The sequence below is a fragment of the Ictidomys tridecemlineatus genome, chromosome 5 (assembly GCF_052094955.1).
Source record: "Ictidomys tridecemlineatus isolate mIctTri1 chromosome 5, mIctTri1.hap1, whole genome shotgun sequence".
In the NCBI taxonomy this organism is placed as follows: Eukaryota; Metazoa; Chordata; class Mammalia; order Rodentia; family Sciuridae; genus Ictidomys; species Ictidomys tridecemlineatus.
This window is the reverse complement of record NC_135481.1, coordinates 141,505,516-141,521,934: the sequence shown is the minus strand read 5'-3', so window position 1 is coordinate 141,521,934 and position 16,419 is coordinate 141,505,516. Positions and strand designations below refer to the sequence as shown.

At 44.8% G+C, this 16,419-nt stretch overlaps 1 protein-coding gene across 1 annotated transcript in view; it reads right to left on the bottom strand.

Annotated features, from left to right (window-relative positions):
• Nucleotides 1–16,419, bottom strand: part of St8sia2 (ST8 alpha-N-acetyl-neuraminide alpha-2,8-sialyltransferase 2) — a 71,008-nt gene that overhangs the window by 6,618 nt on the left and 47,971 nt on the right. The window contains exon 5 of the mRNA XM_078051218.1: nt 14,506–14,799. Within this exon, the coding sequence (XP_077907344.1) occupies nt 14,506–14,799 (294 nt within the window). The remainder of the gene's footprint in view (nt 1–14,505; nt 14,800–16,419) is intronic.

Here is a 16,419-nt window from a genome sequence, read left to right as displayed (position 1 = left end):
AAACTTCTACCTGATCCAGGAGTAATGCAAGTATCATAGCATAAACACAATCTCTGTAATAACTAGCCCCCCTTCTACTCCAGTGTCACCTTGCCCCACACTGTACCCACCTTCCCAGCACGCATGGCACAGCTCCCCAAGACACTATGCTATAGCAACTCCTCCTCTCAAGAATCACATTGAGACTCCTTTGTTCTTTTTCCCTGGTTTCTGGGCTGTACTAAGTGTGTCCCTCTGGGCACCTGCTGTCACCTGTGTACTAGTCTCTTCCTGGGGCAGTGGTCTCAAGGGGCTGCAGTATTGTATGTGTGCTTTTGTGCTTTTCTTGTTGTGCTATGAGCTCCTGGCAGGTTCACTGACTTACTGTCTCTGTGTTAAGGGGCCCATAGTGGCTGAAGAAGTGAACGGTCATTTGGAGATTTCTCCTGGGCCTCCCCTGTCCAGGAGGATGGACAAGCCAAGCTCCCAGGTCATGCTTGGTGTTGGGTTGATGGGGATCTGGTATCATCTGGCCCAATGTCAGATAAGAGAACTTTCCCAGGACCCTGAAGTTGGGGAACTTCTGGCCAGGTGGAGAATGGTGCATTCCCAAAAATTTCCCATAATGGTAGAAGAACTGATTGTAGAAGGTGGATGTTTTCAGATGTCTGCATTGTGAGCAGATTTTTATATAACTGCCCCACAGAGCAACTCAAGCTCTGAGCTCTACAGAAGTTTTTAAATTCCTGGTTTGAAAGGTCCACTTCATGCCCACTTCTCCCTCTCCAAACCTTCTTAACTGTACTTCATGGTGACTCCCCTCCTTCCCTGCCACTCTCCTGAGGTCTGCTCCTACTTCAGTGCCATCTCTCAGCATCTTACCCAGCACTTCACAGGGTGTGTACACCACAGACAGAGGCTCCAGGTGGTACATAAGAATTGATTCCCAATTCATATTCCTTCTCCTTTGTGATTCAGTCCCCACAGATATATGGGTAGCCAGGAACATAGCTGGTCTAATGTGATGGTGCTGGGAGAGCCCCATGTGGTCATCTGCTTAGTCACCAGCTAACAATCAGGAGCTGCCATGCTAGCTCCGGGATGCTGGATGCTGAGGCTGGGGCATACTGAATAAGGAGCCTTTCCTTAAGCCACCTCAGCACTCTATGCTCAGTGGGCTAAGTTGAGCTTGGGAGAACCCTGGGGAACAAAGGCGGGGGAATATAATGAAGAGAATTCCAGAAGAGCAGCAGCTGACTTTTGGATCCTCCCATACATCCTGGCAAAGAGCTCTTCCACCTTGCCTTACACACATCCAGTGATGGGGAGCTCACCCCTCCTAAGCTAGTCTGTTGGATTTTCAGATCAAATGCCAAGGATCTCAACTTGGGCTGCACTGGATCACCTGAAGCTTTGTTGGATGCCTGGATCCCACTCCCAGGTGCAGTCTGGACACTGGGATTTTTGCAATCTTCCATAGAAATTCGAACGTGCAGCGGTAGCTAAGAATCCCTGCTCTGATTGGCTTCTTTCAGTTCACATAGGAAAAGGCAGGCATTCCGGGTGAGTCAGCCAGATAAGATATAGGCTTCCTAACCTCTGCTTCTTGGGTATTTTTCTTGTCATGTCATATCCCCATGGAATAGGGGGAGTGGTCAGGGTTGGGGTGAGGTGGCTGCAGATGCAACTCATGCCATCCAGTGACAGGTGAGCCACCCGTGGTGTCCCCACATGAACACTCACAGAGGTTTGCTCTCTGAGCACATTTGAAAGCTAACACCAGACAAATGCCATACACTAGGGATTTGTGGTTTGTTTACTTTCTGATAGTGGGGTCTTAGCAGGGAAAGGCTTTCAGAAATGAATTTCTTTTTTGGGTCATCAACACTATATTCAGGAAGGGGAAGAGAAAAATTTAATCAGTGATGAAACATCCAAGTGGCTCACAGGTGAATTTGAGGTGAGACAGATGTGTGCTGGCTCTCCCCTGGATTCCTTCCCTGACATGTCCCTTTGGTGAACTCTCTCCTATCCCCCCTCCAAACTAAGCACATGCCTCCCATCTTCCTGGAAATATCCCCTTTGTTCCACCCTCTCTTCCTTGGCTCATACTGTTTGTTAATTACCCCCACCTGATTACCAGGACCTTTATTTCTGCTTCTCTTACTGTGCTTAATAACCTGGGCTGATAGTTTATTACCACATGGGTTGTGGTCTCCTATATGAAAATACTGTGATCTTCCCCAGAGTAGGGACCATAGGATTCAAATACATCCCACCCAGTGCATGCTCCTTCCAAAACCCTGTGGCAGAGACAGAAGCGCCTGACAAATCCTGCCTCATCTCCTCTCTGCGTGGTCTCTCAGCTGAGCTGGGAGCATGGTCAATACAGCAATAACTGAGCTGGGGTCACGCGGTCTGTTCTGGCTTGAGGCTGTGACAAGAGCAGGTTCTCCCACTTTGTCTTCCCCTGACCTGGAGAACTTTAAAGCCTTCTGCTAAGATGAGATGGCTTAAGAAGGATGAATCCTAGATCCTTGAATCGCTGATCAAAACAGAGCCCCTGACAATTCACATCACACTTGGCCAGGGTGAGAGATAGACGGCTGTTGGGCTGAAACACTGGGGTTTCAGGGTTTGCTATTGTAGCCTAGCCTAGAATTGATTATCCTGAGTTCTGCTGGACTCAGCAAACATTTGAATCAAATGGAATTGGAAAGACACAGAAAAGAAAAAGGAAGCTAGTAGTGCATGCAGTTTTCAACTGTGACCAGCGGGGAGAGGAATAGAATGTCCAACCCCTCAGATCTGGTTCCACCCAGAATCACTAACTGGGAAAGGTTTTTAGAGCAAATGAGGTTCCAGAATGAATCAAGAGCTCAGTGGCTGTCAGGAGAGGGACCCACTTATTTCTTATTCTGCCTCCACGGGTAAATAAGAACTCCTGAGCGATGTCTGACAGGGACACAGGGGTGCCATTTAATGAGCAACTTGTAATAGAAGCTGACTGAGTTATACAGGAACAAATCACTCTCGATTTCTTTTCTCTCTCCTCAGTCACTCTGGCCAATTTAGAGACTGTTTGTGTGGCTGACTTGTAGACTATTTCTTTCCTTAGGATAACAGCTGGGTGTTAAAACACAAACTAATTAATTTTGCCTTCCCAAATGAGGTTAGCTGGGTGCATCCGGAATGCTGTATTGACAATGCACCTTTAATATCCCAGTCTTGAGATTTTAATTAGAAGGCAAAGTAATCTCAAAGAAGGCAGTAATTATTTTTCAAATTGGCCACCCCAATTGCTGTGACGATTAAGCGTTGTATTTTATGAGCATGGACAGCAATCAATGAGGATTGCCAAAACTATCTCCAGAGCACATTCATCCATCTCCCTGGATTCCTGGGCTCAGTATGTGGTGAGAACAGAGGCTACCATTGTTGGAGAAAGGGACCAAGAGGACTTTCTCCAAAAAGTTGAGAACACTGTGAGACAGAGCTTAGATATCCTTAAGGAACAGGAATGTCTCACAGGAGGTCACTCAGAGATGCTTTGTGTACAGGAAGTCACTCAGAGATACTTTGTGTCAGCTCAGCAGCTTTCTCTCCTGTCTTCTGCCTCAGCAGCCTCAGGTTAGGGGCTCCATAATCTATTGCAATCCTATTCTTGGGAGCATTATTGAGGGCTCTGATGTGCTGTGGGATATCTCAGGGTGAATCTACCCAATTTTATAGTGATGGAGAGCTGCAGCTTTATGTCTTAGAATTTGGGGTCCTTGTGGAGAGGTAGTGAAGCCATGGGGAGAATGGAGATTGATTTCTGGTCCCCAGGTGTCCAGGCTCACCTATGCCAATGCTCTCGCTCAAGTACACCAGTTAATCTCAGATATGACCATGCCACCCAAAGCTCCACGATGACTCCAGGAGTTTACAAGATAAAATTCAATGACATAAGCCAGGCTGGGGATGCCCTCAAGATCTGGGTCTGCCCTCAAGATCTGGGTCTGCAAATCTCTCCCACCACCTGGTATGCACTGTCCCCAGTGCCCACAGAACTCGTTGGGTTATTCCAGGATACTTCCTCTGTGCTCTGGCTAGCAGTTCTTTACATGGTCACAGTGGTGGGAAGCTAGAACCTATAGGAAGCTCTGGGACATCCCCGAAGGGTTTTTGTCCTGTATTCCCCATTCAAAGCATTCATCATACTACACTCTAATTCATTGCTTGCCTGTCTTTCCTTTCCTACACTTTAAAATTCTGTAAGAAGGTGAACTGACGACCTGTTTTTGTATAACCTTAGATCGTGCATAGGGCATGCATGAAGTGGGTGCTTTGCAGATCTTTAATGAAGCAATGAATGAAAACTGGCAAGCAGAGGCTGGAGGTTCACTCTGGAGGCAGAGCTAGAAATGGTGAGCAGGCCCAGCTTCATTCTCAACCCTTCTAGGCAGCCACCGGAGCTGCACATGTGAAGGACAGGCAGACACCATCCAGACAGCAAGTTTGCTAAAAAAGAGGAAGAATACATGGTGCTGGTTATTCTAGGGGTTTCCTGCTGCTACTGGGTGGGTGCCTCAGTTGCTCATGCCCATGTATCACCGCTGGTCCTTGAGGCCCAGCAGATGACCTCGGGACCATTTGTTGGGAGCTTAAATTTCTTGGCTGAATTCTGGAGTTTAAATTGATGCCACTACAAACATACAAATTATAGTTGGCCTTATTCATAATCTAAGGGATCCAATTTCAACGACCATCAGAGTCTGTTCACTAGATTGGCAACGTTAACAAATGCTGATATTGCATTTTGGAGAGGTGACAGAAAAACAGGTATTTTCAATGATCGTAGATGAAAGTGCAAATTGGTACCTATCTCTATAGAGGGCAATTTGGCAATGTCTATAATAATCAACAATTCCTGTATCCATCTCTACTTTTAAAAAAGGCACTTCTGAAGAGTGAGCCTAGAGAGGTATGTATGTCTGAGGTACCATCAAAAGAGTGAGTGATGTAACCTTGATTACAAGAGCAAAAGACTGGAGGCATCTTTAGCATCTTCCATGGCTTCTACTTATGCAAACCTCAATCCAGACACACGCTGGACTGCTAGGCTGTCAGGAAGCACAGTGAGGTGGTGTATGTTGACATGGAGTAATTTGCAGAATTTAGCAAAGTCCAGTGTAAAACATATTCCCTTATGTGCAAAACGGAATATTTCTGGAAGGGTACACACAGAGAAAACTGGCTTTACAGTTTGCATCTGTGAAGGGAGACCACCTAACCAGACTATTAGGAGTTGAATCGTATCTCTGCCACTGGTAGAAATCCTAACTCTGAGAGGTATGGGGGGAAACTGGCTTTTTGACTTTAAATCCTTTTAAACAATTTGGGTTTTTCTGTGCATTGCTATTCAAATACACAATACACATTCATTAAAAATAAACAAATGCCAGTAGTTATCTGTGCCTTTACACTCTTGACATTGAGCCAGTTCTTCTCCATGGAACATGTTTCCAGAAAGGCGAAACTGGTTCCCCTTACTCCCTGTCCAACAAAGCAGACTGGGTCCAGCAAGAAGGCACCAGCTTTAGGATACCCTCTCTGCACAGTGAGGGGCATTCCTGGAGGGAGCCCTGCCAGCCCATGATGGTCTCTTCCTTTACTCTTTGCCCCTTGCTTATTCTCTCCCTGGGCCTGCTCTCTGGCCCTCAGGTTTCTGCTTCCACTGACAGGCAGCAGGGCCTGCTCTACAGCTCTGTCCTCTCCAGGCCTAGCAGGAGGCAAGCTGAAATTGTGCCATCCTAAGGCAGAGGCTCAGCACTCCTGGTGCTCAATTAGGCACCAATTCACAGGCCTTGTGTGCCCCAGGCCAGCAGGCTGCTGTCCTGCCAGAGGGGCGGCCCTTTCTGTGGGTTGCATCCTCCCTCCTTGTTGTAATTGAATTACAGCCATTCACTACCAGCTGCTGACCGGTTTTCCACTTCCTGTGCCATTCTCAATTACCTTGCTGTCCTTCCCCTCTGTTGCTCTCCTGCCTTGCCAACAGCCAGCCAGAGCACTGGGCCACTCTGCAGGCCAGGGGCCCCCTGGGAGAGCTGCTCAGGGTAGGGCCCACCAAGGCACCGAGGCTGAGCACGGCCAGCTGCCAGGCTTTGCTCCATGATCTCCATCTTGTAAGTGTCCTGGGAGGCAGAGACCTTCCTGGCACAGATGTGTTGAATCAAAGCAGCCTGGAATAAGAAGGGAGACCACCTAACCAGACTGTTAAGGGTTGAATCATATCTCTGCCACTGGTAGAAATCCTAACTCCCAGCATCTCAGAATGTGAGCTTAGACATGGCGTCTTCTCAGAGGTAGTCAAGTTAAAATTAGATGGACCTGAGGGTGTGCCTTAACCCAAACTGACTGATACCTCTATTAATGGGGAAGTTTGGTGATAGTTGGGTACATAGGGAGAATGCCATGCGAACAGGAAGATGGCCATCTACAGGCTATGGGACAAATCTGGGACAGATCCTTCCCTTAGGGCACTTTAAAGGGACGAACGCTGTGGATCCCTTAATTTTGAGTTTCCAGTTTGCAGAACTGTGAGACAAAATATGCCTGCACTTTAAGCACCCCGTCTGGTACTTTGCTAGGCAGCCCTAGCTCTCTCCATATGACTTGTGTTTCCCTCTCCACAGCCCGGTAAGGAGGATTCACTCCTGCCTGAGCATCTCTAAGGATGCTAAATTCATCACCTCTAAGAGCGACCAAGCTTGTCTCAGAAGATCTTATGTGTTGGAATATTCTCTTCAATGTGCAGGCAGAATCTGGCTTCCTCTCCCAAGTCTATTTCTACACCTGGAGATTCACAAGCCAAATCTATGAATCCTTCAAGAACAGAAATTGTGGGTTTTTTTTTTTTTTGATTTTTGTATTTCCCCAGCACAGAACACCTTGGAGTCCTTAGATACCTAAGGAGTGTTTGCTAAATGAAGGAAAATGGCTCTGGTGTTCCTTAGAGACTTCATCTCTCCCCAAATCTTTCAACTTTTCAATTTCTCTCTTACTGTGGTTCCTTTCCAGCCTGATACCCAAAAGTAAATGTGATTCTCCAAGTGGGATCTGACCAGGCAGAATAACACACAAGAGCTCCTAATCTCCCTGACTCTCAAAGATGTTACAGGTCCACTGTTGCAACCTAAGGTCACATTTTCCTTCAGAGCCACCACTCATCCACTGATGGTTGGTACTTTACATCCCTCTGTATTTGTATCATTGCTTTGAACCTAAGTAAAGAATTTTTAATTTGTCCATATTAAATTTCCTCCTCTTATGTTGATAAGGACTTAGCTCTGAGACCCTGGATATTGAGAATTCCCCCAAAGTGTTGCCATTGGTGAATTTGCTAAGCAGATCATTGATACTCTCACTTAAGTCAATCAACATTAGCCTAATAATTAGCATACTTTGGGCACCAGTGGTCAATAGGTAGTGGTCAATCTACCTGTCTAGTACACAAGAAGGAGGCATTGGTGGGAAGAATAGAGACCTCTGAAGCATATAGATGTGGGCTTGAATACCAGCTCCTTCCTCCTTATCATCTGCATGAACCTGGGCAAGGAACTTGACATTCCCAAGTCTTAGTTTCCTTATGAGTGCAAAGGGGATGCAGCAGGAATATGTCTTATAAGGCTATTTTGAGAAGAAATCCATTCCCTGAATTGTCAATCAGGTCACAGTTCTCAAATTGCCCAAGAAATGCTTTACCAAAGTAATTGACTTTTATCCAGATGTAACAAGGCCACCCATGCTGTGTGTATCTGTCTGCTACCCTCCTCACAGAGAGCACATCCTGCTTGTGAGATTACTTCTCTGTCTTTGTGTTCATGAGCTACTGAATTGATAACCTTTTAAAACATCAAGCTCACTGGTGTCCACGTTACCCCATGTTTAGAAAATTGGAGCAAAGATTGCCCTTTTCCAGTGCTATATGATCCAGGAGAAGATCGTGACCAGTGGTTCAGTGGTCTGACTGAAGTTTTCTCTGGCATGTTAATTGGTCTTGATTTTACTGATAGCAGTTATGCTGTAACTTATGCTAGGCATCAGAAATCATTTGGAAAGTCTGTTAAAACACAGATTGCTGTGCTCCAGCCCAGAGTTTCTGGCTCAGCAGGTCTGTGGTGGGCCTGAGAATCTGTATTTCTACCCAGGTCATGCTGATTCTGTTGGTCTGGGGATCATATTGAGAACCACTTGTTTAGAGCAGCAAATTGAGACTGTAGGTGAAGATATCAAAGACCTCATTTCCCTTTCCAGGTAAAGGACCCACGCTTTATGATGAGATAGCAAATACGGAAAGGAATTGAGGCATTTACGTCTGTTCTTTGTAACCTCACCACTATTTGCACCTACGCTTTTGGTTCTTCTTACTTGAAACATGCATCCTTTTGTTTTTTTCTTAATATTTTCATAAGTTCAAACCTACTCTGGCTTTGGCTTCCCTGACACTGTTCTTCCAGTGGGGAGGGATGGAGGAAAAAGAGAGAAAGGGGCTGGGGGAATGCCTCACTGACCTGTTTCCTCCATAAGTTCCACTGCCTCATTTGCACCACCCCCCAGCAGTTCACTCAGCTACAATGGACTAATCCACTGATGAGGTCAGAGACCTCATGATTCAATCACTTTTCAAAAGTTTTGCCTCTGGACATGCTGCCCCAGGGATCAAGCCTTTAACACATGAGACTTTTAAGTACACTTCTGATTCTGATATTATGTCTTCCTGCAGGCTGGGGACATACCCTCAGTGACCTTACACTCAGCTGCCAGGCTCATATCCTGAGCCAATGACTTAAATGAGGGTATATGCATACAGGCAAACGGGTGGTGATCAGGAGCAAGAGAAGAGCCTGGGTCTGTCCCTTTCCAGATCTGGGAACTTGTATAAGTTACTCCCTGAGGCTCAGTTTTTCTATCTTTAAAATGGGGATAAATGGTAGTAGTTCTTTCATTCCATGAGAAAACAGTTAGACAGGGTTTGGCTCATTAGTATTTGCTATGGTAGCATGTGTCCCCTTATATCTTTCCCTGTGTGTCCTATTTCAAACCCTCCATGGTGGCATCAGAATGTGTAATTGCATGTCTGTTTTTTTTTTTTTTTCTTAAAAGATATCTTGGATGCAAAGAAAACCAAGCAATCTGAGAGCAAAGCCAAAGGCCTGCTTGGTCAAGGGGCAAATGAGTTTTAACAAAATAGAGTAAAAACCCCAGTACTGGTGTCTGGTGAGACCTTTCAGTTCGCCCTGCTGGGTGGCAAAGCTGTCCCATGTTCTGAACAACTGCCGAGTCTCCGTAGACCATTAATGTGCTACTAACAAGTGTGGCAACTCCCCGTCCACTAAGCTTCTCCACTCCCCACCATTCCAGAATGGTTATGTACAAATTTGTGCTGCACCTGGTACTTTGAATGAGAGTCAACACCACTCCATTCCTGGTCATTCTACTTACTGGTTGACTGACATCATATAAAACATCTAACTTGTCTAAGCACTAAGTTCTTCAATTGCAAGATGGAGATTCTAGGGTGCCTGAGAAGTCAATTTCATATGAGATTCCCATCAGCAAAACCAAGGGTTTAAGTTTCTCCATATTCTCACTAATATTTTTCATTGTCATCTTTCTCCTCCTCCTCCTCCTCCTCCTCCTTCTCCTCCTTTTCCTTCTCCTCCTTCTCCTCCTCCATATTAGCCATGCTAGTGGGCTTGAAGTGGCAGTATCCCATTGTGGTTTTACTTGTGTTTCCCTAAGGAGCAGTGATGCTGAGCATCTTGTCATATGCTCGTTAGCCACTTGTATATTTACTCTGGTAGAATCCTTTGCCATTTTTGAATCGGGTTATTTTTTCACTGTTGAACTATTTGGAAATTCTTTACATATCCTGGATGTTAATCCTTTACCAAATATGTTATTTGTAAATATTTTTTCCCACTCTATAGATTTTCTTTTTACACTCTTGCTAAATTGTCTTTTATGCAAATGTTAGCAAATGCTTTACATTTTGATTTTGAATAATTTATCTATATTTTTATTATTGCCTGTGCTTTTGGTGTCAAACTTAGACTACTGCCAAACCCAAGGTGATGAAGATTTTCCTCTATTTTCTTCTAAGAGTGAATTTTATCTAAGTGAAATGTACCCTTAAAATTATTAATAGTAAATTTTATGTTTGGCATATTTTGTCATGATAAAAATATTTATCTTCCCACAGATACCCAATAAACAAAGGGTTTGATGGGCAGTAGATTTTATTTATTTATTTATTTCCTTTATTAAATTATTTATTTATTCTAATTTGTTATACATGATGGCAGAATGAAATTCATTTGGGCAGTAGATTTTAAATTAAAAAAAGAAGATTATTCTGCAAACTAGAGCTCATTCATGAAACTTCAGGCTGAAGAACTTGTGACTGACAAGTTTGACTTAGTGGATTGCTCAGACTCCTTTAAGGTATGGTATCAATGTAGGCCTAACTGCACTTTGCTCCTTGTGGCTCCACTGCCTGCCTAGTTCTGTCTTGTGAATCCCCAGGACAAATCCAATCCTTTTTCTAAGTGGTAGCTCTCCAAGTGGTTGGTGGCAGCTGCCATGATCACAGAAGTCATGCTGTTTGATCACATGCTTCCCTGTGTAGAATGGGACATGCATTTTGAGGAAGGGGAGTTTCCCAGCAAAGAGACAAAGAAAGCAGGGCTTGGGGCTGGGAAGACAGGTGATACAACCAAGCAACAAATGGAGCTGGGATTTGAACCCTTTGGAGGTGTTCCTAGAGCAAAGGCTGTATTTTAGATGCCAGGCAATGCTGCCTCTTGGCCAGGTCCCAGGTTCCCCCTTAGCCTTCTTCTCCACAATCCCTTGGACTTTTCTTATATGGTTTCCTTCTACATCCCTCTCCAGTCTATTCCCTCATTTGCAGTGACTATCAGGCCAGGCCCCACTAAGGCAGAGCCAAGCCCTTTTTTTTATTACACATATGCCCACTTTTCATGGATGCCCTATTGGACTCAGCATTCTACAAGGTCCAGTGGCCCCACAGAGGGGGAGGATCATTAGAGGAAATCCATTCCAAGGCCCTAGCAGACTCCTTTTCCCTACCCCCATCATTTGCTAAAAGCAGGGGCTGGCCCCACCTGTCTCTCTTGTAGTATCCTCCCAGGAGTTCCCGCAGAGGAAGATATTGCAATCTCAGGATTAACAGCCTGTTTGTTTAAAAGGCTTATTACTGGTTCTTAATGCTATTTTGACAGATGAAAGTGAGTCAATTAGAGCTGGAAATAGCTCTGGCTGCTTAGGTTTCTTCCAGGTGGCTGCCCATTCCCCATCCATGGAACTTTTTCTCTCTTCACCAAAGAGAGGTTCTTTTGCTTCTGTTATCCCTTTGACCCCCTCAAACCACTCAAGAGTTTCCTTCTTCTGCAAAGAAATGCTGTTGAAATCATGGATGAGGGTTGCTGTGACAGTCCCTCTCTGTGACAGGGACAAAGTGAAAAAATGCTGATGGGAGCCCTGACAGGTCAACCTCCAGGATAAGGAATATGAATGGCTTCAGTGAGCCCTGTGTTTTTATAGGTATCACTCTGGTTCCATCAGCCACAAATGCAGTTGCCCTGTATTGAATATCTCTTTAGGGTCTTTGGAACAATGGGTTCCCTGTGTCAACTCCCACCAAAATGCGTCCAATGTTGGTCACAGGCTTGGGTACCTCAGAGTCAGTCATCTTTATGAGGGCAAGAGTCTTTTGTGGGTGGCTCACAGGGTTTCCCAGAGTTATGCTAAGGCCCCAGTGAAGGGCATTCCAATGCCTCCTGGTTGGTAAGGAGTCTGTACAATAGACTTTGCCATGTCCCTGGAGCAAAGGTGTGCTCTCCCATGTGGTTTGTTGGACAATTGGGTACAGGATAAGTGGTCAGGGTATTTGTAAGAGGCACCTCAAATTTATGCCCAAGAAAGAACTCTTCCTTAATGCTCCCAAACATACATTGACTTCTCTGGGTTCTCTTATGGAATATAATGTCACTATCCAACTGTTTGCTCACACTCAAATCCTAAATCATCCTGGATTCTTCTCTTTAGTTCATGCATAAAGGTCCTTAAATAGAAGGCATCAGCAGATCCTGTTTTCCGTCCCTCCACATTACAGAGCAAATTGGACCAAACTGATATACAGCCCATGCTACCATTCTCGTCTAAGGCATACTTATTTTCTGTCTGAGCTATCACAACAGCTCTCCAACACCTATTCCAGTTTTCATTGTTGCAAGAAAGATCTTCTAAAGACATAAGTCAGATCTCCTCTACAACTTCCATGGCTGCTCCTAAACATTTAGAGTCAAGACCAAACTCCTTACTTGGCCCACAATGCTAAATGTCTTCTAGTCTGTCTCTCTTGCCAATATCATTTCCTATCTTTTTCTCCTTGCTCACTCTGCTTCAACCACGTGTATTTTTGCTGATCCTTGAATATGTATTCCCTGGGTCCTTTGCACTTGAGAATCTTTCTTCTATCTGGAATGTTCTTTCCCAGAACTGTATGTGGCTACTGTCATCTCATTCCTCAAATCTTAGCACAAACCAACTTTATTCCAGAGAAAACCTTTCTGATAGCACTCTCTATAAGTATCCTATTTATTTGCTTACCTATCATTTATCTTTCTCCATCAAAAATTTTGGGTGCTAATGAGATTAAGAATTTTATTTTTCACTATTGAATTACCCTATCTAGACTAGGATATTGCACATAACAATCACTCAACAAATGGTGCTTATATTTTAAAATATGCTCATGAATTGTTTGGTACTCTCCTATTGAGAGGTGGAGTCTGTGCCCATTCCACTTGACTCCGGACCTCCTTAGTGACTGGTTGTCTAGTAGAGTATGATAGAAGTAACACTATGTGGTCTTACAAGGACAATCAGTATCTGCCTTGGTCTCTGGACCATTTGTACTAAAGCCTGGGTCTCCATATAAGTAGTCCTACTGCTCTGAGGCCGCCATGCTGTGAGGAAGCTCAATCTAGCCCATGTAAAAAGGCCACATTGAGAATCCCTAAGATTATATAAAGAGAGAGATGCAATCAATCCCAGCTGTTCCAGTTCCCACTGTTCTACTGCCATCCACTATCTGACTGTTAACTGTAGAGACCTTGACAAGAACCATCAGCTAAGCAAGCCATTCCTGAATTTCTGATAATAGAAATTGTGAAAAATACCAAAAATAATGTCATTTTTCAAGTCATTAAGTTTTGAGGTGATTTATTTCACTGTAATAGAAGACTAGAACAGAGAGAATGGATTCTTAACATCCAACTATTCTCTGGTGGCTGCTATAATGTGTACTATTCCTAACCAATTTACTGGTCCAAGTGCCTAGGCAGTCTATGCCAGGTCTCATGGATGAGAGAAAAGAAACGGGAAGTTGAGAATTACTACTTGTTAGGCTGAACTTTGAAGAGTCTCATCTGTGTGACCATTAAACTATTCCCTTAACAGGAATAGTTTAGAACCTTCCCAACATTCTCTGGCTTCCTTAATTCTTCAAGTCCTTTTCTAGAATTAGACACCTAGTCCTAACCCAGAGAACCGCTACTTGATTATTATTATTTTTAATTTTTTTAGTCATAGCTGGACATAATACCTTTATTTTTAATTTATTTTTATGTGGTGCTGAGGATTGAACCCAGTGCCTCGCAGGTGCTAGGCGAGTGCTCTACCACTGAGCCACAAACCCAGGCCCACTACTTGGTTATTTATATCAATCCTGATCAAAACTCTTATACCTCTTCCTATTTCTTTCTGATTTCCTAGGTGAAGTTTGTCTCCTGTTTCAGAGAGAGGAGCTGGTGGACCAAATTATATCCCATCAGACCCTCTTTTGATCTTTTAGCTTAATAAGCAGGAAATGTTCTGCACAGTCAGAGAATATTACACAGGGAAGTAGAGGTGATGACCATGGACAATGATAATGGAGACAGCACCGTTTCTTCGCTCATGGTACTAAGCGTTTCCCAAGTATTTTCTCATTTAATCTCCACATCCCTCCAATGTAACCATCCCATCCCTATTTTACTAATGAAGAAACTAGAGACATTTAGGTGACATATTTGAAGCCAATTCCTTTTGATCCTGATTTACAGAGAAATCACCTACCTGGGATACATTTGATACACAAATGGCAAATATTTGATACACTAGCCACTTTCTCCCTTCCCAGGTTCCTGGCTTCTGTTCCCACAGAACCTCTAGATCATTCTTACCATAGCTCTCCAAGTAGGTACGACCAATTGGTCAAAACTGACATGCCGGATAAGACCCTTTTGCTACCTCCCCAATTTCTCAAGGAATAGGGACCCAGAAAGATCAAGTGACTTTCTGAGGTCATCCAGCTAATGGGTGGTAGTGCTGGGATGGAAATGCACTTGAAAAAGGAATATCGCCTACAAGGTATGTCCCATATTTAGTGACAGCCCCCTGCACAGGGAGGTCGCTCACCCGCGGACAGCGTGCAGCAGGCGCAGCGAGGGGTACGCAGTACGCACGTTGACGTGGTGCTTCAGGATGAGCTCGTTGACCCACTCCACACGCTCCTTGCCACCCCTGGCCATGAAGGCAGGGATCCACAGGATGCTGCCATTGAGGCTGTGCAGTCGCTGCAGCAGCTTCTCCCGCCACGTGGCATTGACCAAGTCCTCGAAGGCCCGCTGGATGACCGAGGGGTTCATGGTAACCAGGTCGGTCTTGAGTCCTACATCCCGGGCATACTCCTGCACGGGAGCCAGGTTGCACCTTAGGAGGAAAAAGGCAATAGGGTCCTTTTAGAAAAGCTGAACCCTATTCTTATATGTAACCTTTTTAATTGTTTCCCTCTCCTTGCTTCAAACTCATCACCAAAATAAACCCAGGGCATTGCCCTGAATGACGGACTTCTTTTGTTATCCTTACTCCTCCTCCTGCCACAAATGTTTATTAAGCCTCTACCACATAGTTAGTAATTTACTAGGCCCTGGGGACACAAAGTACCTCCATTCTGGAGTTCAGGATCTAGGAGAGGAAGAAAGGGGCAAGAGAGGCAGCCCTCAGCTGCAAGATGAAGATGCTGTTGGCAGGCTGACTTGCTTGCAGGTGGCAGAGGGTGGGCTCTGAAGACAGACTCCCAGGTTTAAGACTCAGCTCTGACGTTCTCTACCTGTGATTCTGGGCAATGTACTCATCTCTCTGTACTTCCCGAGGGCTATGCAGGAGATCACAACAGCAGCACCACGGGGATTACTTCAGTTACACATACCCAGTGCCTAGACCATAGCTGGGCCACACTAAGAGGCCCATGACTTCATCATTCTTACAGGGAGGAGAAGAAGTAGTAGGGGCTGATGACTGAGGGAATCTAGAAGGAGGAGCAGAAATCCAGTGGTAGACATGGCACAGGAAGAGAGTCTTTCTCCAATTTGCTAAAACAGAAGAATCACCTTGGGTACTGGTTAAAAGTACAGATTCCTCAGGTCCCTTAGTTGGAGAGCCATTCAGCTGGTTCCAGAGCTTAAGAATTCTCTCTCTCTCTCTCTCTCTCTCTCTCTCTCTCTCTCTCACACACACACACACACACACACACACACAAACACACTTTTTGCAGAGGGTGTGAAACAGCCTGAGTGTTCAGGGGGAGGCAAATGATTTGGTCTAACTGGGGCAAGTCATGTGAAGGAGATGGGGCTAGAGAGACATGCTAGACATGTGAGATATCCAAAGGCTTGTGTCAAAGACTTTGTTCAGAAAAAAACAGAGACTACTAAAGGTTCTCGAACAGGAGAGTGATATGGGCACATTTGTATTAGGCAACAAACAAAAAAAAAACAAAGTTGTAGGATTCACTGGAGGGAAGGAGTTGGGTATCAGAGGATGAAATAAGAGGTCACTGAAATTGCTCATGAATCGATCAGGCTGCCAGGATGGACAGCCTCTTATTTAACTAGGGATTATCTTGGGGGCCTCTCCCATCCTCAAGGGTTCTGGTTTATATGAGCATACTTGGGCTTCCTGCCTGTACCAAGGACCTATGGAAGGCAGCAGGGGGCGCTGCTGGGGAGGCTTCCATGCTGCCTGGGACTTGATGGTAGAAATAAACTTGAGAAATCAGAATAAGTATGTATAGAACAGAGGTTGTGAAGATGTGAAGCCTGGGGGCTATATGCCATCGCCAGATGATGAAATCCAGAAAGACACCATTTACTCCTGGCTTTAAGCAAGGACTTTTCTTCTGCAACTGGGTAGAAAAAGTAGAACAATTAGAAAGAAAATGAACATTATAGAGCCCCTGGTGTGTGCCAGCCACTTGGCTAGTCATCAGCAGAGATCAGTTCATTGTATTGTGACTCATTTTTAGTCACCCTCTTTTTACAGATGAGCAAA